This window comes from Amblyomma mixtum, chromosome 9, assembly GCF_055824585.1.
Source record: "Amblyomma mixtum isolate Tamu chromosome 9, ASM5582458v1, whole genome shotgun sequence".
Taxonomy (NCBI): Eukaryota; Metazoa; Arthropoda; class Arachnida; order Ixodida; family Ixodidae; genus Amblyomma; species Amblyomma mixtum.
Genome location: NC_143020.1, coordinates 78,437,400 through 78,457,274, shown reverse-complemented (window position 1 = coordinate 78,457,274; position 19,875 = coordinate 78,437,400). Strand labels below are relative to the sequence as shown.

General features: G+C 47.9%; 4 protein-coding genes and 1 pseudogene across 4 annotated transcripts in view; 4 read left to right on the top strand and 1 right to left on the bottom strand.

Annotated features, from left to right (window-relative positions):
• The window catches only part of LOC149329819 (uncharacterized), a 79,544-nt gene extending 66,507 nt beyond the window's left edge, over positions 1–13,037 (bottom strand). The window contains exons 1-4 of the mRNA XM_089560507.1: positions 12,304–13,037; positions 7,138–7,451; positions 4,267–4,368; positions 3,147–3,272 (exon numbers count right to left, since the gene is read on the bottom strand). Coding sequence (XP_089416633.1) covers positions 3,147–3,272; positions 4,267–4,368; positions 7,138–7,371 — 462 coding nt within the window. The 5' untranslated portion in view covers positions 7,372–7,451; positions 12,304–13,037. The remainder of the gene's footprint in view (positions 1–3,146; positions 3,273–4,266; positions 4,369–7,137; positions 7,452–12,303) is intronic.
• Positions 13,038–14,739: 1,702 nt separating this feature from the next.
• Positions 14,740–15,633, top strand: LOC149329818 (uncharacterized; the record flags this gene model as incomplete). Its single annotated transcript, XM_089559310.1, has 1 exon — positions 14,740–15,633. A coding segment is annotated over exon 1 (894 nt), but the record flags the coding sequence as incomplete, so codon positions are not given.
• A 6-nt stretch (positions 15,634–15,639) lies between these two features.
• On the top strand, positions 15,640–16,533 carry LOC149329817 (uncharacterized; the record flags this gene model as incomplete). The annotated part of the gene is made up of 1 exon (XM_089559309.1): positions 15,640–16,533. A coding segment is annotated over exon 1 (894 nt), but the record flags the coding sequence as incomplete, so codon positions are not given.
• A 6-nt stretch (positions 16,534–16,539) lies between these two features.
• On the top strand, positions 16,540–17,733 carry LOC149329816 (uncharacterized). The gene has a single exon (XM_089559308.1). It carries the CDS (start codon positions 16,540–16,542, stop codon positions 17,731–17,733), a length of 1,194 nt encoding a protein of 397 aa, XP_089415434.1.
• Positions 17,734–17,740: 7 nt separating this feature from the next.
• Positions 17,741–19,470, top strand: LOC149329815 (uncharacterized; annotated as a pseudogene).
• The last annotated feature ends 405 nt before the right edge of the window (positions 19,471–19,875 follow it).

Here is a 19,875-nt window from a genome sequence, read left to right as displayed (position 1 = left end):
TACTAAAACTTACAGTCGTGGCAACATGTGGATTTCTTTCGCAGTTCTTAGACAGCCATCGGAGTGGTTTCCACCATTTTTTTTTAATCTACAGCTGTTTTTGCTTTGCTTTAATCCTACAGCCTTGCATTCTACCGCGGAGTGTGCTGCGTTCGCCGTGAGAGCTTAATTATTGAGCAAATTAAAGTAATTTACCTATTTCTGTTAAAGTGAATTTTGGTACTTTAAATGAATTCATTTCAAATAAAGCTTATCCTAGGGTGGGAGATAACGGGAGGCTAGGCGAGATTTCATTTATTTCCCTTACAACAACAATTCTTTTACACCTGAAGAAGCTGATTGCATTGCCGAATGGACGGCTGAAGGGCAAAACTGTACCTATTGCAGATTTCGCTAATTAATGCCTAAATTTCGGTAAGAATGGCTCTAAAAATTTTTCGCATTCATGGCAGCGCGAGCTACTCGCTTGGCATCAAGCTTAACAAAAAAAAATTTACGGAGGGCACCTAAGGCTACTCATATACTTTTCGTTTTTATTGTCTATTCATATACATTTTTTTTCCTTTCTGATGAATCTTCTCGAGAGCATAGAGTCGTAAGGCAACTATATACTAGCTTCATTTTTGTTCGCCAAGAAGGAACGTGCTTTTGTAGTCTGTGGTTTGCGTGCTCATCTCGCAATCTGAAAATGCTGGATGCAGTTCGGTGCACCTTCGGAGCAAATTTTATTTTTCTTTCTTACCGGAGTGATGTAATCTCGGATTTACGGGATTTACGCATTTACGGGTAATCTGGTCAACGCCGATGCCGGGTTTCGTTCCCCATTAACCATACAATACTTTCCGATTTAAACATGCAATTCTCTGCACGATTCAATTTCTGCTCACTCTCCGGTCTCTTCAGGGAACAAGAGTCGCGGCAGTAGGTGTGAACAACACTCTTTGCCTCGCATCGAGGCGTGTCCATGATTTAATCCTTTTATGTTGGTATCTCCGCGATTATCTCACCGCTTAAAATGTACTGCTGAAATGTTTGGTAAACGATGGAAGTCAATCAAGCATAAACTGATGGCATCAAAAAAATTTTCAGAGGATGGTACAAAATGCGATTCCTACTGTACTGTGGAACACTGGAGCTGTGTTGCGATCTTACCTGCTCAGATTTCTATTGAGCCGCTGGCCAAGACATTCTTGTGCTCTGCAAGTTAACTTGGTCATTGAAGTCTTTAAAATGCATATTACATAAGTAAGAATTAGTAGCAGTCATATTACGAGCTCAGACCCTAACGAAATTCTAACGGTTTCATTAAAACAGTATGCAGGTGAACAGAATATAGGTGCCTTATTTAGCGCGAATGCCGTCGTCTCTTGCAAGCGCAGCAAAAAAGGAATTCTAATGTCGCATTGCTATGAAGAACGATGTGTTGTGCGTTGTTGTGTTGAGTTTACAGGTGCATCAGCATGTAAGGCTATCATGCCCAAAGCTCAATGTGTATAATAATTGTTTACTCTGAAATTTTGTAAAAATTTGAGAAATAACAGTAACTTACAGGCTGGAAAAAGCTATTTCCGCTACCTACTGTTTTCAAAGCGAATAAATTTTTAGAAATGGCTAATAGTGCCATCATTAAAGAATGTCGGGTAACCTCAGCGACCATCCCTGGCTGGGCAATTACCTGGGGGCTCCCAATAAATCATATAAAGAACTAGGCCATGCGATTGACGCTAAGGTTGTCATAGAGTAAAGCAAAGCAGTAGGTCAAAATTTACAGTTGCTCAAAAAGGCCTTCCTTTTTTTAAAAGCAAAAAACACCAGACATGTTAACATCGCAATAATCACCTAAGAGAGGCGTTGCATGAAAAATAATGCATTGATAAAAAAATTGAATAAATTACTTTCTTCTGACTTCTTTTACTTTGGCGCATGAGAATAAATTGTGATTAAGTGCTAGTTCATTTCTAGATTTTGCACGAAGAGTTTTCTTGTTTTATCAGTAGTAATTTGTGTGTAAGGTGTGTACGTCCAATGCGGAGAAGAGGGAATTACTTCTATAAAATGCTCCTGGTGCCTAGAAGTCTTCCATTCACCCAGGACGAGCTTTGCAGAGTACAGTTTGTTAACTTCATTGTCCCACGCAGCCTGCAATTTTTCGCTCAGTTTATTTTGTACAAACTTCATGTAGTCTTTATGGGGTGTGTTGACTTGTTTAACATTTTGATTACGGGCACGTGCGGCGCATGCATCAGCGTTCTCTTTCTTGATGATTACCACGTGATTATGGACCAAACAGAACTTTATTTGACGTCCTTGTGCTTCAGCTTTGACTGAGTTATGTATTATGCCTCCTATTATGAATTGCACAACATTTATGGTGTTTACTCCCCTATTCAAGCTGAGTGAGTGAGTGTAGATAACACTGTTTTAAACGTTTTCCTTCTGTTTTTTTTTACAGCTCCAGCTATGCCGTAACGTTCTGCTGCCAGAATTGAAGCGCATTGAGGCTGTAATTTCTCCCATATCCTTCTGTTATCGCACTACTAAATTTGCGTCCTGTTAGAACCATCTACCCAAGCAGCACAGTTAATCGGTCCACTATTGCAAACGGATAGCTTCACACTGGTCCTTTGTAGGACGGCTGTTGCCCATACGCTTCCATTATTGAGCCGATTACCTGTGTTGCCCGGGTATGTAGAAATGTGTGTACATTTTGCACTTTTCCCTCAGTGCAAAAATATCTTGCTGTATATATTCCTGAGGAGTTTTTCTTTTTGTGCATGGGAATCAATGTAAAATTGCATACAGAAAGAAAAGTATATCAAGGTGGCAGTGGTTCTGGTTGCAGGGCAGCATTGGAAAGTGCCTCCAGTGAGCTCATTTCTTGCATTTTACTGCGTGGTATGAATAATGCCAAGCTGCACATGCCGCATGCTGCATGCATGTTGTGCTGTACGAAGCATGATCTCCTTCACAGTTTGCGGAGGGGGGCGGTGTCACGTTCCTCAGCTGGGTGATCTTTTGACGAGCAATTTGTGCAAGTTGTGAGCCGTGGCCAAACCTATGAAAACTAAAACATCTCAATGGTTATATATATATATATATATATATATATATATATACCAGTTTAGGAAACCAATCACTACTGTCACCTTTGAAGTCGCTCTGGAACCGCTTCTTTGTGCGCAGGTATTCTCGTGCTCCTCCCATTCACTGGATCGGACATCATCGCCGCACTTGGGACACTTTACCTCCGCCTGGCATTCAATATAGTGAGTCTGCAATGAACCAGTTTTGTAGCAAAATGAACCAGTTTTGTAGCCTACTTACCAGGATGTAATAGTTTAATTTAGGAGATTTTAACGTCCCAAAGCGACTCAGGTTATGAAGGACACCGCAGTAAATTCCGGAAATTTCGACCACCTGGGGTTGTTTAACGTGCACTGACATCGCACAGTACACGGGCCTCTAGAATTTCGCCTCAGTCGAAATTCAGCCGCCGCGGAAGGGGTCGAACCCGCGTCTTTCAGATCAGCAGCCAAGCGCCATCACTCTGTGATACGTCGAGGAAACGAGCTCGCCACCTGCCAACTTTGGTTTGCTCCTCGCACATTTATAATAGTGTTCTTCACTTTTCTCTAAATGCTGGGGCTGTTTCAATTTTTTTTTAACTCTGAGGCGGCAGCATACGATACAAGATTCTTCCATTCGTCGCGTTGCCCGGGTGAATAAGCCTCTTGAAGTTCTCGGATCTTATGGCTGGAAATAAACGCCATGAGTAGGTAAGGAGCATAAAAACGGGCGCCTCCCGTTGCAATACTCGAAACTGGCATGAGGCCGTTGTTTCTTGAGCTGAAGATGTCAGGACCACTTGGATTCTTCAGGGCTTGGAAACTATAACGCGAAACAGTTTTTACAACTAGTTGTCGGGCGGACGCAGCAGCTTAGGTGTTCGCGCTGCGCGTGCCGGCTACAGAGTGCCCGAAGAGTTACGCTGCGGCATGCGCTGTGCCTTGGCTAGATGCACGCGCCCTCGCCCAGAGTTACCACGAATGGATCGACAACGCGAACGCCGCACAAACTTCCGCGAAACCAGCGCGCCACTATCTTCCCCTCACCCTTTATCCCCTCGGAGCAAGCGGGCTTGGATGAAGGCAGTGCCGCCATTCGGCTCGGATTCGCACCCCATCCCTATCCTCTGGCCTCCAAACTTCTGCCAAAGGCTGTACAATGGTATAACGCTCGTTGCCCCTGTGCAATGACATCACGTACCTTCAGATCCTTGAGATGAAGGTCCATTCCGCAGTCTCGCTTGTTTGGACATTCCACGAACAGGTCACAAAGCAGCGTCGCGATATCGAGGTCTTGGTACATCTGCAACAAATTGCAACCTCAACAAACCGGCCTGCACTCATTGTACAGGAGAACTCCACTGCTTCGTGGTACTACACGTGAGTGCTACGTAATTTTCAACCTTTATTCTGTGTCGAGATGGACGTGTATAATCTTACATATGTGCACATGAGCCCTGACATATCCTGCACGGAACTAATTAGCGGTGTTTATATGTGTGCTCAACTGTTTTTTATATACGAGGAAACGTCAACACGAACCTACCGTGCCGTTGCAGGGCTGAGCAGTATACTCTCTAGCTATCGCGTTCAGCATGCACTTCTCAGTGGTACTGGCTTGTCCCGCATTCAGAATAAGAAGTTTAATGCATTGAAAATGTGAACAAAATGGTTTGATATTTTCTCTAGGCGAAAAATTCATTTATAGCCAAGACGCTCGCAGTTTTGTGTTTTGATATGGCGAATAACCTACGAAGCTTTCTTTTCTATGGTACAGTCTGGCAGACGTCTTCTGAATTCGATGCCAGCCAGCTGCGCACATGGAACTTCAAACCCTCTCCTCTTATTTTTTTCTTACGCTTTCCCATTCGCTAGCCTTCGTACGCACTGCGAACGTGCAGCGGGAGAGAGAGAAGACGCCATTACCACATGCATGCCAAAAGAAATGGGCGAAATTATTTTCTCGCATGACGTCTTCATACCCGTACAAGAGCATCGCAAACCATTGGATAGATAACAGGGCCAAGAAGTCTAAAATCCATTTTGCTTCACGATGTAGAGTTGAAATTGGTAGAGCTAAGGATTAGCGGCCCAAAGGCCTTAAGTTCACTTGCTCACGCTGCGACCGCTTCATGTTGGTCCGCAGGTGGGCTGAGAACGCTGGCGCCGGCTTTGCTCGCCTTTCCAACATGGCGCCTTCGGGGACAAGAGCTCATACTTGGAGCACTCCGCTTAGGGGAGCCTCACACAGGCGCCTGCCATGCGGTAAGGCTTCTCAAGCAGCTCGGCCTAAGGCTCGCTCGACGGATTCGAGACCTCCCGTGTAGCCGACTGCCGTCCTTCTCCTAGCCACAAGACAGGTGACACTTCCCCGCACTCCGGCCGCCGCCACGACCAAGGAGGCGGGAGGGTAAAGGGGATGAGCCGAAACGCTTTTGCGGTAAATTAGCTAGGGGCACTTAATTGTTTTAGAACTAGAACATTATACTGGCACGCTGTCATCACGGAGTCGCTGGACGCGCGGGAACACGCGGTACGAACCCTCCAGAAGGTGGACCTTTGGAGGAACTTAGAGCTACGGCCGGCGAGGACTGTTTTCGCCTCCCTCTCTCGCTGACTCCAGTGCTTCAGTACCTGAGCTTGACTGCAACAACGGCTTGTCACATTACACCCCTTCAACCGCAATAGATAGAGGTCAAGCTATAAAAGGTAGGTCTGCCAGCTATGCCAGCCGCTAGGAAAATGGCTCAGGAAATGGCGCAAAGGTATTCCTGACCTTTAGGAGCGTCAGACTGTTGACATGTCAACAGTCAGAGGCATCCAAAGTGTCTAAACTCTGAAGCGAGCAACGTAGCTGGCATAGAAATAGATGAAGCGTTTACCTGACCTTCGGAAGCCATCAGAAACCGTGGACTGCCAATTATTCACTTGCTTTAGAACCTGGTGATCACTTAAGGAAGTTAGGGATTTGCAGACACACTTAGTCAATAAAACGAAATTAAAAAAAAAACACGCGCCAAAAAAAAACGGTTAAGTGATTTGACATAAACGTCGAGCACAGTAGCAACTACCATTTTTTCAAATGGTACCCACTTAGCCATTATTATTGAACTTTCAAGGCGCTCCATTCTTAGGTAAGCCGCCAACAACCTTCCACAGCGTTCTGAGAAACGTTTATTATAAGGTTAAGAGTACATTAATTATTTGGTCCATATCGCACTGGGATATTTCTTTCAAGAGGAAAAGCAAAATACCAAAGTATGAAATATTGAAAAACAGGCAATGCATTGCACGTTACAATGGTGATTACCTGGAGATTTTACACTGGTGCTGGTACCAAAGAAATGGTAATAACGTCTTGATTGCTCAAGGATATTCAGCACGCTTTTCTTAACTGATATCAGAAAGCACGTTTTCTTGCACACAACCTAACTGAGTGATTTAAATTCGCGATGAGGACGCGATTGCGCTATTGAGTAGTATTTTTACAATTCGGCAAAACTCAAATCTCCGGTTACGGGACTATAAAATTTTACACTTCCGAATTTCTCATTTTCTAGGCCGCGAGGCAGTTTTACGTGGGCTCGAAAGGCTGTAATCTCAGCGCTAGGCATTTTATGTCAAATACTTAATTGCGTGTGCATATTAAAAGTACTGCTCGCTAATTTACAACTGACCATTCGAGTACAGTCTTTGTCAAAATTTTAGAGCCCCGGGGGTGTGCTTCTAAGCCTCGCAGTGGGACTCCTGTAGCATTCGTGGTAGTCCTACTCATTGGAGGAGGCAAGACCAGAAATCTTCTTATCTTCAGCAAATTTGAAGCCCTGGAGATGCATTACGAACCAGTCAGTGTGCTTCAGAAGCAAACCCCCTGGCTCCAAACTTTTGACAAAGGCTGTACATCCGTGCTTCGCTCATATTCAAACTGAGAGACGCATAGTATGTCTCTTGTTATGCATCTATGCGTCACAGTGCGCCTATTAAAGTCACGGTAAATGTAATATTGATACGCTTAAAACGCATGCCACCTAAATAGATGTAAAAGCTCTTGCCAAACACACAAGTGCATTACCATGTGAATATCGATGTTTTCTCCGTCGTATTGGCAGTAAATGTAGTGTTTGCCATATTGCATGCTCTGCGCATTCAAGCAGTCCTCGCAGAACACATGGCCATTGGGGTCTCTGTACATGGCCATGGAAAACATGCAGCATTGCCCGCATAGGGCATGGCGGCTTAGCTCATAGGCAAATTTTATCTCTCTCGGACCGCCCGGGAGATCCCGGTACATCACCAGTGCCGCCATTATGCCCTTTCTTGTGTAGATCCCTTAGTGCAATGCTGTTAACGTTTCCTTGTCACGAAGCGGGCTTTCTGGTTTCGAAACTGAAAGAAAGCAAAGGGAAAGAATATTAAAAAAACAGTGCCTTTGGAAGATCACGATAAGAAGCTTTTGGTAAGTAGGAATTAAGAACGGCGAATTTCACGCAGGCAAGGCGCTCTATCCAATTTAAATATATCGAACACGAGTCTCAGTTCATAGGCAGATAGCAAGAGGCAGCAAGAAGAAATCAGTGAACACTATTGGCAAGAGCAAAAAGAAAGCCATAAAATTCACCGAGGGTGAAGCATATCTACGCCTTCTTAACCTTAAGGATTTCTAGAATTAAGTTGCCAGTTTTCCTCGTGTCGACTCTACTTGTGGTGTTCTCCTCTACATGGCCGTGTATTTTTTGTCCATGACCCATTGGATTTATATTAGAGGTTACGGAGTCTCGAATTCTGGTCAGTTATTAGATATCTACAAGAAATTCAAGGAGAATCCCGCAATTCTTCACCAATATTACAGGTTGAGTAAGGATCAATGCAAACGGTGTTACAATTCGTGCGAGTTGCTTATACCGTCAACAGAGCTAAGCAAAATACTCAAACTACTCAAAAGTTGAAAAGCACAAAATTGCAACATGGAAGGAAAAAGACTGAACGTTCAGCTCTAGCGTCGAAAAATCCCCTTGCCAATCATGCCTTCAATCAATCTGGCGATTCACGCTCACGTACTTGTGTCAAGGCCAGTGTAGCCAAAAATAAATCGATCTGCCGCAGTGGCTCAGTAGTTACGGCGCTCGGCTGCTGACCCGAGAGGCGCGGGTTCGATCCCGGGCGCGGCGTTCGAATTTCGATAGAGGCGAAATTCTAGAGGCCCGTGCAATGTGCGATGTCAGTACACGTTAAAGAACACCAGGTGGTCGAAATTTCCGGAGCCCTTCACTACGGCGTCCCTCATAGCCTGAATCGCTTTGAGACGTTAAGCACCAATAAACCAACCAAAAACAAAATTCAGTGAAACACGATCAACGCATGAAGAGCAGATCGAAAAAAGTAAACATTTTGATATTCATTTTCACAATGGAATTCTTAGGTAGAAAACACCCATCCAACAGTCCTCTTCCTGGTAATTGGCCCAATATTGGAAATTCATTGGCAAATGCCGATCCTCTAAAGGACCAAAGTGAGACCATCAATTTGAAATATCGGGATGATTAAAGGTGCTGCTTGGGATGTTCCCTCGATATAAGAGTTTTTTGAAATCCTGCAAAAGCCCGCGGCGAAGACGAAAGACAACGATCCGCATGCCTTCTTCGCCGCAGCTGACGTGTTGAAGAAAAGCAAATATAAAGAAACTATGTGCTAATGCTCCTGATAGATTCTTCAAAGCTGAAGGAGAAGCGCAAGAAACAGCCAAGCCGGAGCGAAAGACTTAAACAACAGGAACTTTTAACAGGAGTCCTCAACAAAAAGAACTCTTAACGAACAGGATTAAACATCATGCCTCCCGCTCTTCGAGGTGGCCTCTACCTTGCAGCTGCAAAGGGGAGAATTGTCGACCGCCCTCAGCTCTATAAAACTGTCAGAACTAGTACACGCGACCAGGTGAACGTATGGGGGCTCCTTAATGGGAAGGGAAGGGAGGAGGGGGGTGGGTAGTGGAACAGATGGTGAGGCTCCGAAAGCAGAAGTATGCAACCCCTTAATAACAACACGGCTATAGCACTGTTTTCTTCTGTACCCGCGATCTGACTTTCGCAGGATTCAGAAGTGCCTAGGGCAATAAATCTGGAGGACGGCCACAGCAGCCTGCACGAGTGGTATTGAGAATCAATAAATGTAACTGAAACGGGACTGCAATCCCATAGCTGGCGCTCGCCATCTGTATTACCAAGTGCGTAAACACCACTAATTCATTGTTTTCGTGAAATTGAGACTGCACTGATCCCACATCTGTTTCTTGAGTTTAGAACGTTGCGAGTTTTTCTTTACGGTTTTTCTTTCACTCGGCGTTTGATTTCCGTGCTATCGGATTTGCGAGGGTGACGTTTATTCCTTCAACGCGTATATTGGAACAATAAGTCCACAAAACTTAAAGATGATGCAGGTGATGAATGGTCGCACAACCCTTCAATTAGGCACAGCTTTAAAGCGTAACGATGAGAATGTGAGAGGCCTCAAAACTAACTAGTCTTTAAATCTGCAAAGTGGATGAGTGTTTGCAGTCACACCGGTGCTTCCAATGACACACTGCGGAGTGTTCGCTACAATACGGAAGCAGTCAGCTACTTTTAATTGGAAGTCGCGTTTTGCAAGCAGCATTTACGAACGCAGTGTAATGGAATCTTCTTGAAAGAACCAGCCTCGAGATTCCTATGAAAGCATGGTACACAGGAGGGTGAAAGAGAAATATATCTTGTTGGAACTGCATGCGACCGCGATAGCGATCCAATCTACGTTCTTCTGTAGAGAACAACGGGTCCAGGTGAAAACACTAGCCAAATAGTTATCTGCCTGAAGTATACGGTTGATTAGAAGAATGTGTTTCTTTTTAAAAGGTCAGTGCCGAAAGTGCGTGCCGCTGCAAATAGACTGTGGAGGTCCATTTGATGTGGTTATATTATGGTCGTGCTCGTAGTATCATTATAAACAGAACGACGAACACCGTTGCGCAAATGCACTCTGCTCTTCGTATTTCTTTTCATCGCGCATCTTTAGTTTTGTTTATGGTGGTTTAACGTCCCAGAGTGACTCAGGTTATGGGGGACGCCGTAGTGGAGGGCTCCGGATAATTTAGACCACCTGAGGTTCTTTAACGTGCACTGACATCGCACGGTACACGGGTCTCTAGAATTTCACCTCCATCGAAATGCTACCGCCGCGGCCGGAATCGAAGACGCGTCTTTCAGGTCAGCAACCGAGCACCATAACCAATGACCCATCGAGGCGGCTCGAGCTTGCACCTGGGCTGTAAAAGGGCTATACAATCGTCGATGATTGCACTTGAACAGTCCAGAATAGTATCATGAACTAATCTAGCGTGGTTTTGTTACCGCCTAGACACAATCGCGATGAAAAGAAATGCAATCAGCGGAGCAAGGAGGGGTCGCGCTGATCGGATTCTTTTTTTTATCGGCACAGTATCTCCCAGACCCCAGTGCATCCCTCGCCGCGACTTATTGCATCTAATCTCTTATTCCGTGCTGGTCGATCGTAACTCTGTAGTTTACCCAAACTCGATACCTTGCTTTCCATGTTTTTTCTTCAATGCGCCAAGAGGTCGGCCCAGTGGTACAGGCGTTGGCTACGTGCAAGAGCCGATCGAATTGGTGCATACTTTGTTACCAGTAAAGCTACAAACGTTGCTTTGGCTAGTCGTTTGACGTCTTTTATGCCATTGTTCTCACTCTAGGTTTTGGGTTAATTTCAGTCAAATGTTTCGTGTAGTAAATACAGTGTAAAAGTACAGCCCAAGCAATACGTTGCTCCCAAAAGTGCGTTCACAACTATTAATCTAGGTGTTGCACCCACAGCCTGCAATTCGCATAAACATTCTAAAATGGACATTAAGCAAGTAACTATAATTATTTTTTTCATTTTTGACGTTTAACTTACCCAAGCAACACAAACTGTTAAACACATATAGCCAGGGATGAGGATTAATTTAATTTAGCTGGCCTTCCTTAACTTGCCCTGACATTTTGAATTTCGCCTCCATTTAAATAGAGCTGCCGCAGCCGCGATAAGTCTCAGCGAGATTTGGATCAGAAGCCGAATACATAATAGGCAAATACATGATAAGGTATGAAGCTGAGCTATTTCCGCAAGTAATAGGTGTATTACTCGTGCATTGTTAGACGAATACGCAGCCCAAGTGCTCTCGCTGTTGTGTTTCTTAGCGAAAATTCATGTATACTAATTAGCAACATTTTCTGTTCCAATGACTCTTGGCTCAATTTTTTTTTCACCTGTGCGATTGACAGGTGCCGCTCTAAGTTAGCGGTACGCAGTTATAGTGGATATACTTTCCCATTTTGCACCCTGACACTTATTTTCAGATCTATATTGACAATGGATAACTAAGGCGGATTCTCAAAAAGAGAAGCGAAAATTCCAATAACCTGATATCAGTGCATGCTGCCTCAAAGCCCAAAGCGTTCCTTTGCGCTTAAAAAATTAAAATGCTACAAAATTATAACCTTGACAAAGCAAAACTGCTACAAAAGCTAATCGACAGTGACTCGAAACTTAGAGCTTAGGGAGGGCGTTGCTTTATTCTCCTACGCTGATACCTACAAAAAGCAATTTAGTTACAGTTGGAGGAATTCCGGCTTCAGGATTGCCGTTTTTTTGTGCACACGCGTTATCGCTGACAACTACTGTGACTCAAGCGCGCACTGCTCCAGTCTAGTTCACAATAGCTCGAAACAAACAAGGCTGTTTCTGACCGTATCCTCGGGATTTCAGTCTCGATCTTTCCCAATCAGTGTTGCTGTATGCATACTGAGTGTGCGACGTCGCCAGCCCCTTATGTCCAACGAATCGCCACTAGCTCGTTGACGGTTGCTTTCCTCGGCACCGTTTGCGTCCGGCAGCAAACCTGAAAACCTGATCTCGTTCGCTCTGCAGCGCTTCAGCGGAATTCGCGTCGCCATATTAGCCTTCGGTTCTTGTACGAAAAGCACTCCTACAACAGCCCGTTGTAAATAAGTGCCCGCGACTTGAAACCCTTCTGATCCCTGAGATTCGCACTCCCTCACCCTTGCGCTGCACGCCATCAATGTGCTCGCCAGGAGTTTTGCAATTACACGTGAAATCGACGCGGAGGTAGACACGTCAGCACACCTCGCGCCATTTTAAGACCGCAGGGAGGCGGACATAACTGGGATTGATTGCTCATCGCTCCACTCACCGCTTTTGCTGCATAGCAATCCTTTCTGGCGCTGATCACACGCTCAGCTGGTGTAATCATCTGGCTTCCAGCATTCTGCGCCGTATTCTCCACTTTTCTATGAGCCACGTAATGGTGCGGCCAGAATAATACGGAGCACAGGAAGGGTCGCGGAGCAGCGGAAACGTGCTTATGCACGCTGCCTAGCACCGGCGACAGGAACTATTTTAATTTGGACGCGGCGAGATGGCGCCGGTAGCACGGACCCACTTTTTCTGCAGGCCTATCAACCTCACTGCACGTAGCATGCAGTCCCTTCCTTGCTCTATGATCGACTGATACTCTGCTGACAGCGCCATGCGCTTCGTTGTTCCGTTTCTCACATCGAGGAGCGGCGCGCGCTGTAAACGGGCGCAAGACGGCCGATTTGGCATTACATGTTATCTCGGCCCTTCAGTCCGCGCTGCCACCGAGGCTGAAGTGAGCACGCCTGGATGAAGGCAGCACCTGGCGGTGTTGCCAGAACCAGCTCAGCATCTTTCGAACAGTGATAACGGCAGGGCTGCAGCAAAGAGGGGGGCTCGGCGGCAGGCACTCTCGCTGCGCGCGGATAGCCAGGGGTGTCTTTGTCGTGCTGATAGGTGGCGCTTAGATGCAGTTTCTGCTAGCTTGGCCGCCTTTCGCGTGCTCCGTATTATTCTCGCCGCATCGTGCTCCCTCAAAGGCGGCAACGAGCGAGGCGGAATGGAAAGCCAGCAACCGCCGACCGTTTCCAGTCGGGGAGCTGATTGTCACCCAGGAAACGCGCATGGCAGATAAGCGCCGCTATCCGCGCGTGCTTTTGCAGCAACGGCAGGGAACGAAGCCTGTAGCCATATCAGAATGCGGCCACTTCAGCCAGCGCGCCCCATATTTTTTTACTGCTAGTAAAATTACTGGGTTGTCATCAAGACCGCTCTGGACATTTCTGTTCTCTTGATCGCCGTAGTACGGCGCCACATGCGGAGATCGCTGGCTTACATAATAGAAATGCTCCGGGCAGTATAGTGAACCTTTCTCTGTAGAAGAGTATAGAAACAAAGAAAATGAAGTAAATAAAGAAAACAAAGATGACAATCTCTTACACACATTTCCCACGTTATCTCGCTATTCAATGGCTGCTGAAAATACTGAGACGCGATGGCTAGCTAATGAAAAACAGGGAGACAGAAAGGTGGGCTTGTTTTTAATTGCCACCTGACACAACTGCATTGCAATTGGAGGAACATGGTTTAAGTCCATCGTCAACAGCCGTGCCGACTTCTACTCTAGCGCTAGAAATATTACCAATTAAAAGTCACAGTGACATAAACAAAAGCAGACCTAATGAAATGCCAACGACATCAGCGTATTTGCGGGGAAATTGAAGCGTGACTAAGACCCCTTGTGGAAAACAATATGAAAGAAATTAATCGAATGTCTGGCATTTTAACCTCAGCCATTTAGAAGTTTACAGGACCTTAGAGCGGAATCTTCCCCTGCACTGAAATTAGCTTTGGTTTGCACATGCCGCGATATCTCGGTTCCAGCACATTTTGCGACTTTCCCTTCCGAATTACTGGCCCTCAAATAAACTGCGCTTTCTTCTCCATGTTACCTAAATTCGTAGCACCATAGCCTCCCATTGTCTATTCCCGACCGTCGGAGCCAAGATCAAAGGATGTCGGCCGATGTTCTTGAAGTCTGAAATTCGGGCGCCTGGTCGCAGCGAGAGCGGAAATTAGGTGCCGGAAATGCTCGCTCTGCACAATAAATGAGAAGCTCACCGCGAGGAGGCGCTCACATCGCAGACTATCCGCTCCACACATTATGCTTGGATATGCGTGGCGATCCCAGATTTTCGGGGCTTTGCGCACTTTATTGAGTAATATTACCTTATGGAATAGTACCCTAGTAATACTTCACCTGAGAGCCAGTGTATACTGTCTGATTGCACTATTCATCCATTGGCGGGTTGTGCTCGACTGCTCATGCACCTTGTATCATTAAACAACTTTCTGAATAGACTATGGATGCGAAATGCGCTATAATCACTTCCCGCGCTTTTTTATATAGTTAACGTATTATTCTGCACTGCAGCTCAGGGCAAAGTGTTTAAATGAATCAGCAGCATGCGCCCATAGGCGCGTGGTGAAACGCCCTCTTCTGAACTGCTCGCGCCTCACCCGCAAGTGATTGATTGAAAACTTTATTTAAAAAATGGCAATTACAAGAGCCTTGGGTGGTCCACCTTATCCGGTAGCCCACTGGCTCGCATCCCACAATGGTATACGAGAAATGTGTAACGGCTGAGTTGTAACATATGGGCACGGCACGGCACGGCACAGCAGCGCCACCAGGATGCGGTTCACCGACAATCCGTTCTTGTTTCTTGTGCAGCTTTTCTTGGCCCTGCTAGATCATGCCGGTGACAGAAGCATGCAGCTGCCTTCAAGAATGACTCACGGATCAGACACTGCCGACGTACGCCCACCAGACCAGCTACACGCGCCCGCATGGGATCACCGATGGATTCTACAATCAGCGACCACATGCGCAGACCACTACATGCATCTGGGACAAGTGGCGACACCACCGGATTGGGCTATATATTGCCACGCCACGCGCACGGCGGCCACTGGACACGGCAGCACTACCAAGATGCGGTTCACCGACAATCCGTTCTTGTTTCTTGTGCAGCTTTTCATGGCCCTGCTAGATCATGCCAGTGACAGAAGCATGCAGCTGCCTTCAAGAATGACTCACGGATCAGACACTGCCGACGTACGCCCACCAGACAAGCTACACGCGCCCGCATGGGATCACCGATGGATTCTACAATCAGCGACCACATGCGCAGACCACTACATGCATCTGGGACAAGTGGCGACAACACCAGACTGGGCTATATATTGCCACGCCACGCGCGCGGCGGCCACTGGGCACGGCAGCGCTACCAGGATGCGGTTCACCGACAATCCGTTCTTGTTTCTTGTGCAGCTTTTCTTGGCCCTGCTAGATCATGCCGGTGACAGAAGCATGCAGCTGCCTTCAAGAATGACTCACGGATCAGACACTGCCGACGTACGCCCACCAGACCAGCTACACGCGCCCGCATGGGATCACCGATGGATTCTACAATCAGCGACCACATGCGCAGACCACTACATGCATCTGGGACAAGTGGCGACACCACCAGACTGGGCTATATATTGCCACGCCACGCGCGCGGCGGCCACTGGGCACGGCAGCGCTACCAAGATGCGGTTCACCGACAATCCGTTCTTGTTTCTTGTGCAGCTTTTCTTGGCCCTGCTAGATCATGCCGGTGACAGAAGCATGCAGCTGCCTTCAAGAATGACTCACGGATCTGACACTGCCGACGTACGCCCACCAGACCAGCTACACGCCCCCTCATGGGATCACCGATGGATTCTACAATCAGCGACCACATGCGCAGACCACTACATGCATCTGGGACAAGTGGCGACAACACCAGACTGGGCTATATATTGCCACGCCACGCGCGCGGCGGCCACTGGGCACGGCAGCGCTACCAAGATGCGGTTCACCGACAATCCGTTCTTGTTTCTTGTGCAGCTTTTCTTGGCCCTGCTAGATCATGCCAGTGACAGAAGCATGCAGCTGCCTTCAAGAATGACTCACGGATCAGACACTGCCGACGTACCCCCACCAGACCAGCTACACGCGCCCGCATGGGATCACCGATGGATTTTACAATCAGCGACCACATGCGCAGACCACTACATGCATCTGGGACAAGTGGCGACACCACCAGACTGGGCTATATATTGCCACGCCACGCGCGCGGCGGCCACTGGGCACGGCAGCGCTACCAGGATGCGGTTCACCAACAATCCGTTCTTGTTTCTTGTGCAGCTTTCCTTGGCCCTGCTAGATCATGCCGGTGACAGAAGCATGCAGCTGCCTTCAAGAATGACTCACGGATCGGACACTGCCGACGTACCCCCACCAGACCAGCTACACGTGCCCGCATGGGATCACCGATGGATTTTACAATCAGCGACCACATGCGCAGACCACTACATGCATCTGGGACAAGTGGCGACACCACCAGACTGGGCTATATATTGCCACGCCACGCGCGCGGCGGCCACTGGGCACGGCAGCGCTACCAGGATGCGGTTCACCGACAATCCGTTCTTGTTTCTTGTGCAGCTTTTCTTGGCCCTGCTAGATCATGCCGGTGACAGAAGCATGCAGCTGCCTTCAAGAATGACTCACGGATCAGACACTGCCGACGTACGCCCACCAGACCAGCTACACGCGCCCGCATGGGATCACCGATGGATTCTACAATCAGCGACCACATGCGCAGACCACTACATGCATCTGGGACAAGTGGCGACACCACCAGACTGGGCTATATATTGCCACGCCACGCGCGCGGCGGCCACTGGGCACGGCAGCGCTACCAAGATGCGGTTTACCGACAATCCGTTCTTGTTTCTTGTGCAGCTTTTCTTGGCCCTGCTAGATCATGCCGGTGACAGAAGCATGCAGCTGCCTTCAAGAATGACTCACGGATCTGACACTGCCGACGTACGCCCACCAGACCAGCTACACGCCCCATCATGGGATCACCGATGGATTCTACAATCAGCGACCACATGCGCAGACCACTACATGCATCTGGGACAAGTGGCGACAACACCAGACTGGGCTATATATTGCCACGCCACGCGCGCGGCGGCCACTGGGCACGGCAGCGCTACCAAGATGCGGTTCACCGACAATCCGTTCTTGTTTCTTGTGCAGCTTTTCTTGGCCCTGCTAGATCATGCCGGTGACAGAAGCATGCAGCTGCCTTCAAGAATGACTCACGGATCAGACACTGCCGACGTACGCCCACCAGACCAGCTACACGCGCCCGCATGGGATCACCGATGGATTCTACAATCAGCGACCACATGCGCAGACCACTACATGCATCTGGGACAAGTGGCGACACCACCGGATTGGGCTATATATTGCCACGCCACGCGCGCGGCGGCCACTGGACACGGCAGCACTACCAAGATGCGGTTCACCGACAATCCGTTCTTGTTTCTTGTGCAGCTTTTCATGGCCCTGCTAGATCATGCCAGTGACAGAAGCATGCAGCTGCCTTCAAGAATGACTCACGGATCAGACACTGCCGACGTACGCCCACCAGACCAGCTACACGCGCCCGCATGGGATCACCGATGGATTCTACAATCAGCGACCACATGCGCAGACCACTACATGCATCTGGGACAAGTGGCGACAACACCAGACTGGGGCTATATATTGCCACGCCACGCGCGCGGCGGCCACTGGGCACGGCAGCGCTACCAGGATGCGGTTCACCGACAATCCGTTCTTGTTTCTTGTGCAGCTTTTCTTGGCCCTGCTAGATCATGCCGGTGACAGAAGCATGCAGCTGCCTTCAAGAATGACTCACGGATCAGACACTGCCGACGTACGCCCACCAGACCAGCTACACGCGCCCGCATGGGATCACCGATGGATTCTACAATCAGCGACCACATGCGCAGACCACTACATGCATCTGGGACAAGTGGCGACACCACCAGACTGGGCTATATATTGCCACGCCACGCGCGCGGCGGCCACTGGGCACGGCAGCGCTACCAAGATGCGGTTCACCGACAATCCGTTCTTGTTTCTTGTGCAGCTTTTCTTGGCCCTGCTAGATCATGCCGGTGACAGAAGCATGCAGCTGCCTTCAAGAATGACTCACGGATCTGACACTGCCGACGTACTCCCACCAGACCAGCTACACGCCCCCTCATGGGATCACCGATGGATTCTACAATCAGCGACCACATGCGCAGACCACTACATGCATCTGGGACAAGTGGCGACAACACCAGACTGGGCTATATATTGCCACGCCACGCGCGCGGCGGCCACTGGGCACGGCAGCGCTACCAAGATGCGGTTCACCGACAATCCGTTCTTGTTTCTTGTGCAGCTTTTCTTGGCCCTGCTAGATCATGCCAGTGACAGAAGCATGCAGCTGCCTTCAAGAATGACTCACGGATCAGACACTGCCGACGTACCCCCACCAGACCAGCTACACGCGCCCGCATGGGATCACCGATGGATTTTACAATCAGCGACCACATGCGCAGACCACTACATGCATCTGGGACAAGTGGCGACACCACCAGACTGGGCTATATATTGCCACGCCACGCGCGCGGCGGCCACTGGGCACGGCAGCGCTACCAGGATGCGGTTCACCAACAATCCGTTCTTGTTTCTTGTGCAGGTGAGAAAACGCTACGGCGTTTGTATTCGCTCTAACAACCCATTCTTGTTAGTGCTGCCGTGCCCGCGGCTGTTGTTTGATGGTACTGTAAGCTTGCGCAAACTGCTATTGTTGGGGGGTGATATCGAAGCCAATCCTGGACCGGACACAGCTCAGATACTTACGCAGCTTCAAGAAATTGCCTCAGACATAAAAGAAATAAAGGAGAAGCGGCTGGCGGACATAGACAATAAACTCGATGCTCTTGCTAGACTAGAGAAACAGGTCACTTCCTGCCAGGAGCAGGTCGCTCAGATGAGCGAAGTCATAGAAAGGTTAGAGGAAAGAATAGACGACTTGGACAACCGAAGTAGAATATGTAATTTAATTGTCTATGGCCTATCGGAGAGAGAGGAAGAGATCAAGGAGACACTTACAGAAAGGGTAAATAAAGATATTTTTTAGGATAAACTGGATCTCGACGCAGTGGCCATCGAGCGTATCCACCGTTTGGGGCAGCCTGCTGAAAACAAAACTAGACCTGTTGTTATGAAGCTTTTAGACTACAGAGAGAAAGAATCAATACTGAAACGAGGGTTCAAGCTTAAAAATTCCGATCTGTTCATTGGCGAAGATTTCTCGCGGAAAATTAGAGATATTCGGAAAAAGTTGTGGGACAGCTCGAAGCCTAACCGGGACAATGGCGACAAAGTGTCCCTTTCCTTTAATAAATTGTAAATTAATGGTCAAGGATTTGTCTGGGACAGTGAAAACCCAGTGAAAGTGCCATTTGGGAAAAAAAAAACGACAAAGCCACTACCCCAGAAAGCCAAAACGACAACGTCTCCAACCCCCGAATGACACGTCGAAGAGCACAATCAAAAAAATAAAATTATTGAACATAAATGCCAGAAGTGTAGTGAATAAAGTAGAGCAACTCGAAATTGTCCACATTGACCAAGATCCAGATATTGTGGCTGTCACAGAAACGTGGCTCTCGAGTGATATTGGTAGTCAAGAACTCTTCCCTCCGAACTACTCAGTGATGCGCAAAGATCGGCTTTCCCGGGGTGGCGGTGTTGCATTATTGATAAAGAACCACTTTTCCTTTATCCCTCTGCCGGACACCCCGGGAGCAGAGGCAGTGTTTTGCAAGATTCTATGTGATGGCGTCAGCATTATCGTAGGATGTGTTTATCGGAGCCCCTCTTCCGGACATGATTGCTTGAGTGCTGTACACGATTATATGCAGGTGCACGTACGGAACTCTAGACTAATCATCATGGGAGATTTTA